This window comes from Zingiber officinale, chromosome 11A (genome assembly GCF_018446385.1).
Source record: "Zingiber officinale cultivar Zhangliang chromosome 11A, Zo_v1.1, whole genome shotgun sequence".
NCBI lineage: Eukaryota > Viridiplantae > Streptophyta > Magnoliopsida > Zingiberales > Zingiberaceae > Zingiber > Zingiber officinale.
The window spans coordinates 89,101,533-89,113,415 of record NC_056006.1 but is presented as its reverse complement, the minus strand read 5'-3'; the positions used below and the strand labels follow the sequence as shown (position 1 = coordinate 89,113,415).

Here is an 11,883-nt window from a genome sequence, read left to right as displayed (position 1 = left end):
GGAGCTTAGCCATCCACTCTTCCTGGGCATGGCTCCAACATATAGTCGGTCGGACTTGTGGCGAGGTGGAGCGCCAGTTGGGGAAGCCAGGTCTAATAGGAAGGCCCCTCACAGAGGTCGAGCGGCGAACTCTGCTTTGGGCAATCCAGGGACAACCATGACACCGGAAGCACGGAGGTACGTAACGAAGGATTTGGTGTAGGGTGCAAAGGAGAAGCATGCAAGGTTGAGGGAGGGTCGCAGCCTCGGTTCACCGGCAATCCGCTAGTCGATGGTGGTTGCTATGGAATGTTTTGTTTATGAGATAAACAGAGTAGAGAAAGGGTTCTACTTCTTTTAACTACTGTTTATGTTATGTTATGTCTCTAAAATCTACTCAAATAAACTTATTTACCATGGCTATCTATCAAATTTCTCTGATGGTGAATACAATTGCTCAAATTGTTATCTTAAAAATAAGTTTACTTTATCATCCATCCGCTATGAGTTTTTCCATTTCAAATTTTGTATTTGACGACGACAACAAACACATATAATATTTCTGGTCAAAATAACGCCAATTATGTTTCTCTGTGTTTCTTTCACTTTCTCAGAGTTCAGATTGCTCCTCGACGGCATGGCCGCCCCTCCACCACGCAACCCTCCGGGAACTGACGCCACATGTGGCGGCTCTTGATCTCCCTGTGCCCTTTCCCCTCCACGTGTTGTTATGGAACACCTGATTCCACGATGAAATGATATGGACGGATGTAAATCAACAGAAAGGCCGAACCACTGCCATTCGTCGTTCCACGGCGGACCGACATGGATGAACCGATCCATGACGCTTGAGATACCTAATCGACTGTCTCGACGAAAACGGCGCAGTGGAGTGGAGTAAAGGGTGCCCCTTCGGTCGTCTTATCCGTTTGCCATTGCTCTCCTTCCTCCCGCGTTCCGTGGAGTGTGGGCGGTAAGATAATCGATTCAGACGGTGATTCGATCCCTCAGCCCGCCCCTTTCTTCGCACCGCTCCCTTCTTTTACAATCCCTTTGAGCTAGTCATGGCCGCATTCCAGCTCGCCAGACCCGGCCTCTCCCTGGCGCTCCGCCTCCGGCGGTCTTTCCCGCCGCACCATCGCTCCTCCTCCTCCTTAGTCCGCTGCCGTCTTCAGGAGGATGGCGGCGAGTCCAAGGGCAAGTGAATTGCTTGAGTTCTCGTTCTCATTGATTTGTAATTACAAAAAAAAACACTCTTTTATGGTTTTTAATTCTTCTTTGTGGGATGGTGGATTAGGGGAGGAACGGCCGGAGTCGTTGTTCATGAAGGAACTTAAGCGGAGGGGTTTGAATCCGACCACGCTGTTGGAGGAGGGCGAGTCGATTGGATCGTGGGAGCCGAAAGGAGAGAGTAGAGACGGTGGCCAGAGATCGACGAAGAGGAATGGGACGGCGTCGGCGGAGTTTGACAGAATGCTGTCGAATCAAAGGGAGCGGTCCATGTCTTTAAACAGCGAGGGCCTTGAGGTTTATTTCAAGCCTCTTTCTATTCCTTTCCCTAATGAGTTTGATATGCCATTCTTTAAATCACTGCTCGTTCTTCTTTATTCTGATGATGATGAATGACACTATGCATGAAATAAATTAGTTCGAAAATTTTGTAAAGAAGGAACTTCGTTTGTATAAGCATATCCATGCCTTTCAGACTATCTTCCTGTTACCGTTCTAGCTTAGATTTTTAAGGCTATTGTGGAAATTTTAGTTGGAGAACTTGTGTTCATGTAACCGCAGCATTTAATCCAATTGTTCTTGAGTGATCTTTTACATGATCCAAAGGTAGAGATGGGGGCAGTACTCTCCCCCTCAATATGTAAGTTGCCCTGCCTAACTAGGGCTATCTTGAGTTTAACTCATCGACCTTCTACTGAGCTTCATTGAGCTCTTTTGTATAGCAAAATAAGCTAGTTCAAGCTAGATTTGAACTTCGCTTGTCTTGTATCAAAGCCTTCTCTTGAGCTTGAAATAAATTCCGTTGAAGCTAAAGCTTGAGCTTAAATCACCCAAGCTCAAAGATGTTTCAAGCCAGAAATTTGCTAAACGTCAATATAGAGCCATTTTCCAACTCTATTTTAGACTTGATCGTTGTACTTAACATTCTGTTGCAATACTCTAAAGTCTATCTAAAAAAATATGAAAATCAGCTTATAAACCCCATTTATATCCCTGTAAAACAACCTATTAAAAATGATATAAACAAAGCTGATGATGATCTTAAATGATTTTCCTTGTTTGATGTATGAGATTATTCTCAATTTTAAAGCCGATGATGATCTTAAATGATTTTCCTTGTTTGATGTATGAGATTATTCTCAATTTTAAAGCTGATGATGATCTTAAATGATTTTCCTTGTTTGATGTATGAGATTATTTCAATTTATGAACGAATTTTTGTAGTGAGATAGTAAACAATGCTCTTTAGGAGCATGAATGCAAAAAATAAGCAGAACAAGAGCTTAAGCAAGTTCAACACTATAATTTTCAAATTTAGATCTCACACTTTCTATTTAACCAATGAGCCGGTCATATTTATTTTCCAGCTAGTCGGAGGAAGTTTAAGTACTTAAATCATGAAATTGTTAATATAAACATTTTTGGAATATAAAATCAACTTGGTGCACCTTGTTCAACTTGTTATTGTGTGGTTTATTTGTCTATTTTTTATCACCTCAAATTCCCACTTTTAGCTATACATAATGATTGTGTGTCCATTTTCTTTCTTATGCTACTGAGCTTACATCTCGCATTCCTCAATGAGTTGCTGACCTTTTGTATTTACATTTATGTCGCAATGACAACAAATTGTTTACATCAGGGGTTAATTCCAAGAGCTAAATTGCTTCTAACTATTGGTGGAACATTCTTTTTAGCCTTTCAGCCTCTGATCCTCATCACGTTTGGCCTTTTTCTTGCCCTATACATTGTAAGTTTTCATCCTGTTCTTCTTTTTTATACTTTATTCTGCAATTTAGAACTTCCACTTTATGGAATGACTTGTTTGATTTCATAATATTTTCACTTAATGCTAGAGATGTACAAGTACAAAAACTTTAGGCGTTTGACTATTATAATTTGTCTTTGTATAGACTAGCAAATTAATATGATAAACCTGGCCTGACCATGTGCTATATGTTAAAAAGGCCAATAGAGAACCCAATTCATCTCAAACACTGAAGTATTTAGGTGGGGAACCTCTTGGTATTTAAGCATGCTTTAATAAGCCTCACTTAGCAACACAAAACTAAAAGGTGGTGTTTCGACCTCTCAGTCTCACTTCTTTAGTCCCTTTAGTATGTATACTTTTAACATTGAATTTGGTAAAAATTGAAATACTTATAGGCTTCTTCTACATAGAGTATGATTATCATTTTGGTTCAAAGAGGATAACCGGTTGCTGCGTATCTAAAACCTTGTGGAGTAGCTACAAAGAGAGAATCTGGTCTCGGCTGATACATATGAGAATTCAATCCAGTTAATACGCTCGATATTTTCATACTTTGGTTCTCTAACAAGCATGACAAGCTGATAAACAAGATCATTCTTCAAAACCTTTTGTTAAGATGTCTGATTTAGGTATTGTGTTTGAGCACAGTGTTTAGGGCCTAGTTTCGTGCATGATGCCAGCAGAGCACCCGTATCGCCACCACCTTACATAGATCCATATGCACTGCTAGATGAAGAAAGACTATCTCAGGTGGCTCCAAATCTGTACTGACTTGCTTTGACATTTCACAAGCTCTATTATGCCTGTATCATAATATGCCTGTATCATCTGTATCATTTCTAGCCCGCTTTTAAATGATGGATCTGCTAAGATTACCCTCTTTGTAAATCTTGAGTTTTGGTTGCCAAGACAAATCTTGATATTGTATTTATAGTATGTCTAAGATCATTGTCGCCCAATTCTTTTGTTGAGAAAATCTAGTAAATGCTTTGTCTTTATGCTTTGCAAATTGTCTAACCAATTAGAGGAACTTATGAACCGCGGTTGTTAATGGAAAAGCAGTAAGTTGCTCTCTCTGTTGCAAGGGGCTTTGCCAATCAACTTTAATTCCTCTTAAAAGCCTTTGCCGTAGATCTTTGTATTCTCAATGCCAATTGCGAATACAAGCTAAAAACAGATGCACTTCCTTGCTACTCATGGCACCCTCAAGCACCGGTGTTGAACATATCCGGAGAGCAACAGTAAAGTCATTTGTCCTTTAGGGAAGAAAGTAAAACCCCACATGTCAAGTCGTTCACATGTCATTGCTGTGTAATGAAATATAATGTCAATAACGTTGCTAGGTAAGGTCTCGTGGTTCAATCAGAATTAAAATTTATAACTCAAATTGCTCCCTGCTCCGCATCACAATAGAAATTAAAATCAATAACAAGCAATCAGTTCATCAATCCACTCGAGCAGCATCTTCACGACAGAGGCGGCACCAACCTGATAGCGAATTTTAGGAACAGTAGTCTCAGTGCCGAATGCGGCAACTTTGCTAAGGTAAGAGGTCAATTAATTTTTGGAAAAAAAAATCTCCTATCTTTTAACCATTTGACAGTTAGGATGGAGCATCTAAAATAAGTTATAACGAATTTTAAGAACGGTAAAAAAAAAGACAAAAACTCAAAGGCAAGTTCTCAATACTTAGATGGAACAAAATGAAAGGTGAGGGTTAAAACAGGGCGGTGACAATAAGCAATCGGGGAAATCGCACTTCCAAAGCGCTAAACCTAGACCAATCTACGTCATTCCTTTTCAATTTTTTTTTTTTTTTTGAGAAAGGATTAAAAAGACACACAAAAATAAAATGAATCAAGGGACGATGACCGACCGATCTATCCGACGATATTGGTAGAGCATCCCGTACCGTACGTACGTACGTACAAAGAAGAGACGGATCGCCCCCCTCCCTCTTCGTACTCGCCCGCTCTGCTTCTGGTTGCCTGGCTCCATCCTGTCTGCCTGAGGGAGGTGGACGGAAGAAAGAAACGTCTACGTTGGCGAAAATGCCCTCGCAGATCCGGTTCCGGTGCCGCCGGCCCCGGAGGCTGTCTCGTTAGCGGAGGAGGCGGGTTTCGTCTGGGCGTTCGCCATGGGAGCAGTAGAGTATTGGTTCTCCCTCTCACTCTCCTCTCCGCCCCTCTCCTCTCCCCACGACCAGAGAGAGATAAAGAGAAAGGGAAGGATGGAAATGGGAATGGAATGAATTACTTTATTTTTGGTGTGAGCTGAGTGCCAATAAATACTGGGAGGAGGAGGAGGAGGGGCAATTAAAAACTGAACGAGACGGGGAGTTTGGTTTTTTGTTGTTGGTTAAAGACATTCCTCATCACCCTCGCTGTTCTCTTGTCCTTTCCTCATCTTCTATTCTCTTCATGACTTCATCTCTCGGTAAAAATAGAAATCTAATCTTTCGTTCTTTACATAGACATAGATGGTGTGAAACACAAGTCGAGACTCGAGATCGAACTCCACACTTACACACACAAATGACAAAACAGGTGAGCTCCAACGGCATGAATTCCTGTGCCGAGGGTAAAAATTTCCACCGATCTTTCCGACGTCGTACATGTTTTCTAAGATTTAATAAAATCTACTCCGATGGAGGAGGTGGGGCGATCGTCGCGCTGCGGGGAGAGCAGAAGGGACCGCGGGCTGGCAGCGGATGATGGCGCATTCGGCTGACCAACAGTGCGAGTGGGGGCAGCGCGCACTGACTGACGCAGCGAGCCGATTCCCTCTCCCACGGAACGCGGTCACTGTCTCCCTCTGTCTCGTCCGTTCATCGTCCCCTCCTCTCTCTCTCCTCCCCCCAATCAAATACCTTAAACTCACCACGTTCTCTGCTTCTCTCTCAAATCTTGAAAGGCGACAAAGGCTGTGGAATCGGGAGTACCAGGGAAGGACGCGAGCCACCTGGCCCGCCGTCGCTCTCTTATCCGCCGCAAGCAGCGCTCGTGATCTCTCTCCATGTCGAGCACCCGGTGGGCCATTTACTCCAATGATTGTAACTTTCTCCCGACTCTGCTTTGCTCGATGTTTTTACACTGGCCTCAGCCTGCACGTCTGGGCCTACTTTGTTTTAATGGGCTTACTTTCAAACACTCAATAAAAGTCTGTAGATAAATCCCGTTTCCATACACTTCTTTGTTGTTTGGATAAACAAGAAAGCAACTGAAATGACATTTGACGTGTTGGCTCAATGCAGCCGGTCAGTGTTTAGAATAAGAATCAGAATTTGCGAATCAGAATCAACCGATACTCCTCAAATCACATCACTGATGGACGGGACGACAGGAATTCAGATTTTGGACCCGAATTTAATCCAACGCTACATCCAGCATTTGACCAGACGAAAAGAAAAAATCTAAAATGAGATCGATCAAACAAACTAACTGGCATTTTTTAGCCTGACCAGCTCGTCTCCCGAACAAAGATTTGCCAAAACCGAGTCATTCAAATGCTGAGGAGATCTGGTGGCACGAGTAAGCCTTGGGATTCTTGCCGTTGCAGTTCTTTTACCTCATCGACAGGCGCTGCAGCTGCAGGATTTGGTAGGTCCGTTAGAATTTGAACCACCTCCCTCATTGTTGGTCGTCCCGCGCACTGCTCCTCCACGCAGAGCATGGCGGCGTTGAACACATGCACGAGTTCGTCCAGGGGAACTGCGGGGAGCCGCGGATCCAATATCTTCAGGACTCCCTCCTTGTTGGAGCCCGTCATCTTCCGCGCCCATTGGACGATGTCGACGCCATCGCCGAACCCTCCCACGGGCTTCCGGCCGGTCACCAGCTCCAGGAGCACCACCCCAAAACTGTACACATCGCTCTTCTCGTCCACCTTCAACGTGTATGCATACTCTGTCGAAAGTAAAAACAAAAAGAGTAAAAGAGGAGCTCTGCGTCAATCCAATTAAGAGTGTTTGGACCTTACAAATAGATTTGAGACCAAAAAGTGAGGCAAGAATGCCTCAGTGCCACAAACAGAACTAACAGCGTCATCATCCGTAGGCATTGCAGATTAATTAAGTGAGAAAAATTACCTGGAGCAATGTAACCATAGGAGCCGGCGATGGCCGACATGCACTCGGAGGTGCCTGAGTCCTTCAAGAACTTAGCGAGACCAAAATCCGCGACGTGAGCTTGGAAGTTGGAATCGAGCAGGATGTTATTGGACTTGACGTCGCGGTGCAGGATGAGCGGCGAGCAGTCGTGGTGGAGGTAGCAGAGTCCCTTCGCCGCATCGACGGCGATCTTGCACCGCGTGTCCCACAGCAAGTGGCCGCCCTTCGTCCCGTGAAGAATTTCTCCGAGGCTCCCGTTTGGCATGTACTCGTACACCAAGAGATTGGTCTCGCGGTTGGTGCAGAAGCCCAGCAGCCTCACGATGTGGCGATGCCGAATCCGGCCGAGAGTTTGAATCTCCGCTGAGAATCCATGGTCGTGCGGAAGGCCGCGGCTCATAGCGGAGAGTCGCTTCACTGCCACCTCCTGGCCATTGGACATGACGCCCTTGAAGACGGTGCCGGAGCCGCCTTTGCCGATGATGTTCTCAACCTTGAGGCAGTCGAGGACGTCGTCGCAGGTGAAGTCTAGGCGTTGGAAAGCGGTGAGGTGCCACGCCCGGGCTTCTCTCGCTTTCTTTAAAGACCAAGCTTTGATGAGCGCAACCATGGCAAAGATAATGGAACAGACGAGTAGACCAATGAGCAGTAGAAGCTTGAAGAAGGCTGAGAGCGCCACCCTTGAGTGGGTAGAACCGGCGCCGTCGGTCGCATAATTGCAAGGGCGCCGGAGGTAACGACCGCAGAGATTCGGATTGCCCTCAAATGAACTCGCATTGAAATAAATAAACTGCCCCGCATCAGGGACGAAGCCGGAGAGGTTATTGTAAGAGAAATCGACGACCGTGAGGCTCTGCATCGTGCCAATCGACTGCGGAATCTCTCCTCTGAGCTGGTTCCTCGATAAGTTGAGGTAGTTCAAGATCCTCAACCCGGAAATCTCTGGTGGAATCTCGCCGGAGAGCTCGTTACGACTGAGGTCGACGAAAGTCAAGAGTTTACAGCGGCTTATTTTCTGCGCAATTGGGCCGGAGAACCGGTTCCAGCTGAAGTCCACCTTGGATAGTTCCTGCAGCCGCTCCATCTCCGGCGGAATGCGGCCAGATAACTGGTTCTGGCTCAAGAGGAGCTTCTGGAGACCGGAGTAATTGCTGATGGACGGGGGGAGTGGTCCCGAGAGCCGGTTGTTGGAGAGATTAATTTGACTGAGATCCGGCGAGATTGCGGTGGCGCCGGTGTCTGGAAATCCACCGTTGAGCATGTTGTCTTGGAGCTCGATCTGTGAAAGCTTGGGCAGGCTGAAGAGGCCATCGGGGATCGATCCGTTGAGGTAGTTGTCGCCCATTCTGATCCTGACAAGAGACTCGCACGTGCTGAGTGTATTTGGAATTGGACCGACGAGGTAGTTACCGAGACCGATTAGTGTTTGCAGTCGATTCGCGGAGCAGAGGTCCGGCGGAAGCATCCCGGTCAGTTTATTGGATGAGACGTCGAGTATACGCAGAGGACCGCTCCGTCCTAGTTGCAGTGGAATATCGCCGGTTAAGTTGTTCTCCCAGAGCTGGAGCACCTCCAGCGCAGGAAGGTGGCCGAGGAACTCCGGCATCTCCCCCTGGAGTTGGTTGCGGAACAGATTGAGCAGGGTCAGATTCTGGAGGTTCGCCAAGGAGGAGGGGATCTCGCCGGTGAGGGCATTGTTGGAGATATCCATGGACTTGAGACTACGAAGGCCACCAAGCATTGGAGGAAGATTGCCGGATAAACCATTCACCTGGAGGAAAAGCGTATCGAGGTTCTGGAGGTTCCCTAGATCGGCCGGAATCTCTCCGGTGAGGCCGCAGTTCGCCATGTCGAGACGAACAAGCGACGAAAGGTTGCCGATTTCAGGTGGGATGCCACCCTCGAAGCTGTTAAAGTAGCCGACGTAGAGATAGCGAAGACGGGTGAGATTACCTAGCTGCGGAGGCAGAGGACCGACGAGCTCGTTGCCGGAGACGGCAAGGTACTCCAGGAACTCCCAGCGGCCGAACTCTGGGGGGATGACGCCGGTGAAGAAGTTGCCACCTAGGTGGAGATGGCGGAGGTTCGGTAGCTCGGCTACCTCAGCCGGAAGGGGGCCAGTAAGATTGTTATTGTAGAGGTCGAGGACGAGAAGATTTCTAAGGCGACCAAGGGTGGAAGGGAAGCTCCCATTAAAGATATTGTTGGACAGGTTAAGGTAGCGAAGGTTGGAAAGGCGAGAAAGCTCAGCCGGGACGGGACCAGAAAGTGAGTTGGAGGCGACGGAGAGGTTAACGAGGTGGCGGAGGCGGCCGACCGCAGGGGAAAGCACACCGGAGAGGTTGAGCCCGAAGAGGTCAAGTGAGACGACGTAGTCCTGGAGGGAGTCGCAGGAGACACCCGGCCAGGAGCAGTGACTGTCACCGGCAGAGGAGTTCCAGGCGGAAAGGACTGAGGAAGGGTCGGAGACGGCGGCTTTGAGTTCCAGCAAAGCATCAGCCTGTGCTTCCTCCTCTGCATCCGCGTCCAGTGGCGAAACATAGAGGAAGAACATGAAAAGGAGAAGGAGGAGGATTGGCCGGAGGCCGGGAGACGTCATTGAGCTCCGACGAGCATTGAGGGATGTCTTTCCTTTGCCTTTGCCTTTATTTTTATCATGAGGAAATTAAATTTATTTCATTTTTATTTCGGCAATTTACATTTAAATTTTTAAATCCCTAAAAGCACTAATTTTGCATTACACGTTTATTTTTTAAAAATATTCTTCTCCTTAAAGAAAAATAAAATAATATAATAATAAAAAATCAGCGATTATATAGCACTAATCGCAATAAGACTGCAAAATCACAGTTGTCGATCACGATCTTTGGTCGTGAATTTTTATAAAATGTCGTTTTATTTAAACTTTTTTTGTTTGGGGTTATCCGACGAAGAAGGTTGAGGACATTATTTTTATTATTATTTTTAAAAAATTTATGCTAGATGCTTTGAGAATTGCATAGATTTCCAAGTATTGCCTTTTTAAATGCTTGCGGTCGAGTAGATTTAAAACGTGATTGCGATTATTTGTCTGTGGACGATTGGTAAAAGACATAGGATGGGGAATCAAAAGTTTATCAATAGGGCCGTAAATTCAAATTGTATAGTATTTAAATTTATTTAATAAAATAGTTGGGTTAAATTGAACTGAATTTAAAATAAATTAAATTATTAAAATGATTATTCAAATTTAATTAGATTTCTTTTATAGTTTGAATTTAGTTCAGCTTGATTTATTAAGATGTTATTGAGTTCTTAAGTTAAATTTATTTAATTATTTAAAATTTTTATATTTTAAATTTGATTAATTATTGAATTTAATAATAAAAATTTATTTATTTATTTTAAAATTTTATGTATTTATTTAGTAAGTTGATAAGGATTTTATTAATGAATATGATTCACAAATACTGTTAACAAATGTTATTCATTAACATTATTTAAGAATATTTTTCAAGAACGTTGTTCATAAATATTATTCATGAAAATTAATAAGTTGAATATATATATATATATATATATATATATATATATATATATATATATATATATATATATATATATATATATATATATATATATAATTGTTATGCTACGGACCTTATTTTACGGATTGCTGCGGACTAAAGTCCACGTCATTTTTTTATTTTAATGAAAGATTTTTCTCTTTCGATTTTCCTTCGTTCTCGCCACCGCGTCTCCTCGCGCCAACCACCCTCGCGCCTCCTTGCGCCCCGCCGCCAACCGGCCTCCCCATCGCCGGCGGCCTCCGGCCACCTGGACCCACCCACGCTATAGGCCAGGGGGTGAACCCGTCGAGGATCGCGGCATAGATTACGGCTGTTGCCGCCTGCCCACCGCTGAGTTGAGAGCCGCCTGCCCACCGCCGAGCTGAGAGGAATTCTCGGCGGCGAGGGGATATAGTCGCGCCGGATTCCGGCCACGATCGCACTGAAATTCGGCCGCGATCTCACCGGAATCTGGCGCGATAGAAATCATGTCGAAGCTTGATCACGGCCGGAAACAGGCCGATCGCGGCTGGAATCCGACGCGATCGCAGCCGGAATCCGGTCGCTGCCAAACCTGTGTCGATTCGTAGCCAGATTTCAACCGGAATCCGGCCAAATCCAGCCGCGATCTGGCCACCACGAAAGCGACCTCAATCGCGGCTAGATTTCGGCCGGGATTCCGGCTGTCGATGGGTGGTCGGCTGGTGGCCGGCAGGTGGGCTGCCGGAGGCGAGGAGTCGGGCCGACCGGTGGGTGGCGGCCGGCCGGCCAGAGGCGAGGAGGCGAGGCTGGCACGCACAGACGAGAGAGGAGAACGCGTCGAGGATGGTAAAAAGATATAAAAAAAAAACAAATTACGTGGGTTGCATGTGTGGGTCGCAGACAAGTACGCATGTGCATGTCCGTATTTTAACAATATATATATATATATATATATATATATATATATATATATATATGCTCAAACTTATTCGTTTAGTTAAACGAGTTGTTTAAGCTCGTTCAACGTAAATAAGTTATTATCAAGTCAAACAATAAGTTTATTCACTAACGTTCGATTTATTTACAACTCTATCTATCAACATACTTCTTGCTTCATCTTTAACATCGAATAGTGGAAGGATAAGATAGAGATATCTTTACCGGATACGCAATTGATTAGAGAGTGATAAATTTATTATAATATGACAGACATCAATTCCCGATGAATAAATACTTTCAGATGAAAACTCCTATTTTTTAGTTAC

General features: G+C 45.0%; 2 protein-coding genes and 1 long non-coding RNA gene across 3 annotated transcripts; 1 reads left to right on the top strand and 2 right to left on the bottom strand.

Annotated features, from left to right (window-relative positions):
- The first annotated feature begins 600 nt into the window (after positions 1-600).
- LOC122032523 lies at positions 601-3,923 on the top strand. The gene is made up of 4 exons (XM_042591828.1): positions 601-1,176; positions 1,277-1,506; positions 2,852-2,959; positions 3,629-3,923. The coding sequence occupies exons 1-4, from the start codon at positions 1,044-1,046 to the stop codon at positions 3,749-3,751; spliced, it is 594 nt and encodes a 197-aa protein (XP_042447762.1). The 5' UTR covers positions 601-1,043; the 3' UTR covers positions 3,752-3,923.
- On the bottom strand, positions 3,817-5,973 carry LOC122032525. The gene is made up of 2 exons (XR_006126118.1): positions 4,857-5,973; positions 3,817-4,468 (listed from the first exon to the last, which is right to left on the bottom strand). It is a non-coding gene; the product is annotated as an uncharacterized LOC122032525 (long non-coding RNA).
- Positions 5,974-6,292: 319 nt separating this feature from the next.
- Positions 6,293-9,706, bottom strand: LOC122030982 (leucine-rich repeat receptor-like serine/threonine-protein kinase BAM1). The gene is made up of 2 exons (XM_042590029.1): positions 7,068-9,706; positions 6,293-6,885 (listed from the first exon to the last, which is right to left on the bottom strand). The coding sequence occupies exons 1-2, from the start codon at positions 9,685-9,687 to the stop codon at positions 6,482-6,484; spliced, it is 3,024 nt and encodes a 1,007-aa protein (XP_042445963.1). The 5' UTR covers positions 9,688-9,706; the 3' UTR covers positions 6,293-6,481.
- Between the last annotated feature and the right edge of the window lie 2,177 nt (positions 9,707-11,883).

Excerpts from the sequence above, each read along its gene's own strand:
- LOC122030982 (XM_042590029.1), bottom strand. The coding sequence starts at position 9,687 with ATGACGTCTCCCGGCCTCCGGCCAATCCTCCTCCTTCTCCTTTTCATG. Across the intron at positions 6,886-7,067 it reads CTATGGTTACATTGCTCCAG|AGTATGCATACACGTTGAAG; the intron begins GTAATTTTTCTC and ends TACTTTCGACAG.
- LOC122032523 (XM_042591828.1), top strand. The coding sequence starts at position 1,044 with ATGGCCGCATTCCAGCTCGCCAGACCCGGCCTCTCCCTGGCGCTCCGC. Across the intron at positions 1,507-2,851 it reads TAAACAGCGAGGGCCTTGAG|GGGTTAATTCCAAGAGCTAA; the intron begins GTTTATTTCAAG and ends TGTTTACATCAG. Across the intron at positions 2,960-3,628 it reads TTTTTCTTGCCCTATACATT|TGTTTAGGGCCTAGTTTCGT; the intron begins GTAAGTTTTCAT and ends GTTTGAGCACAG.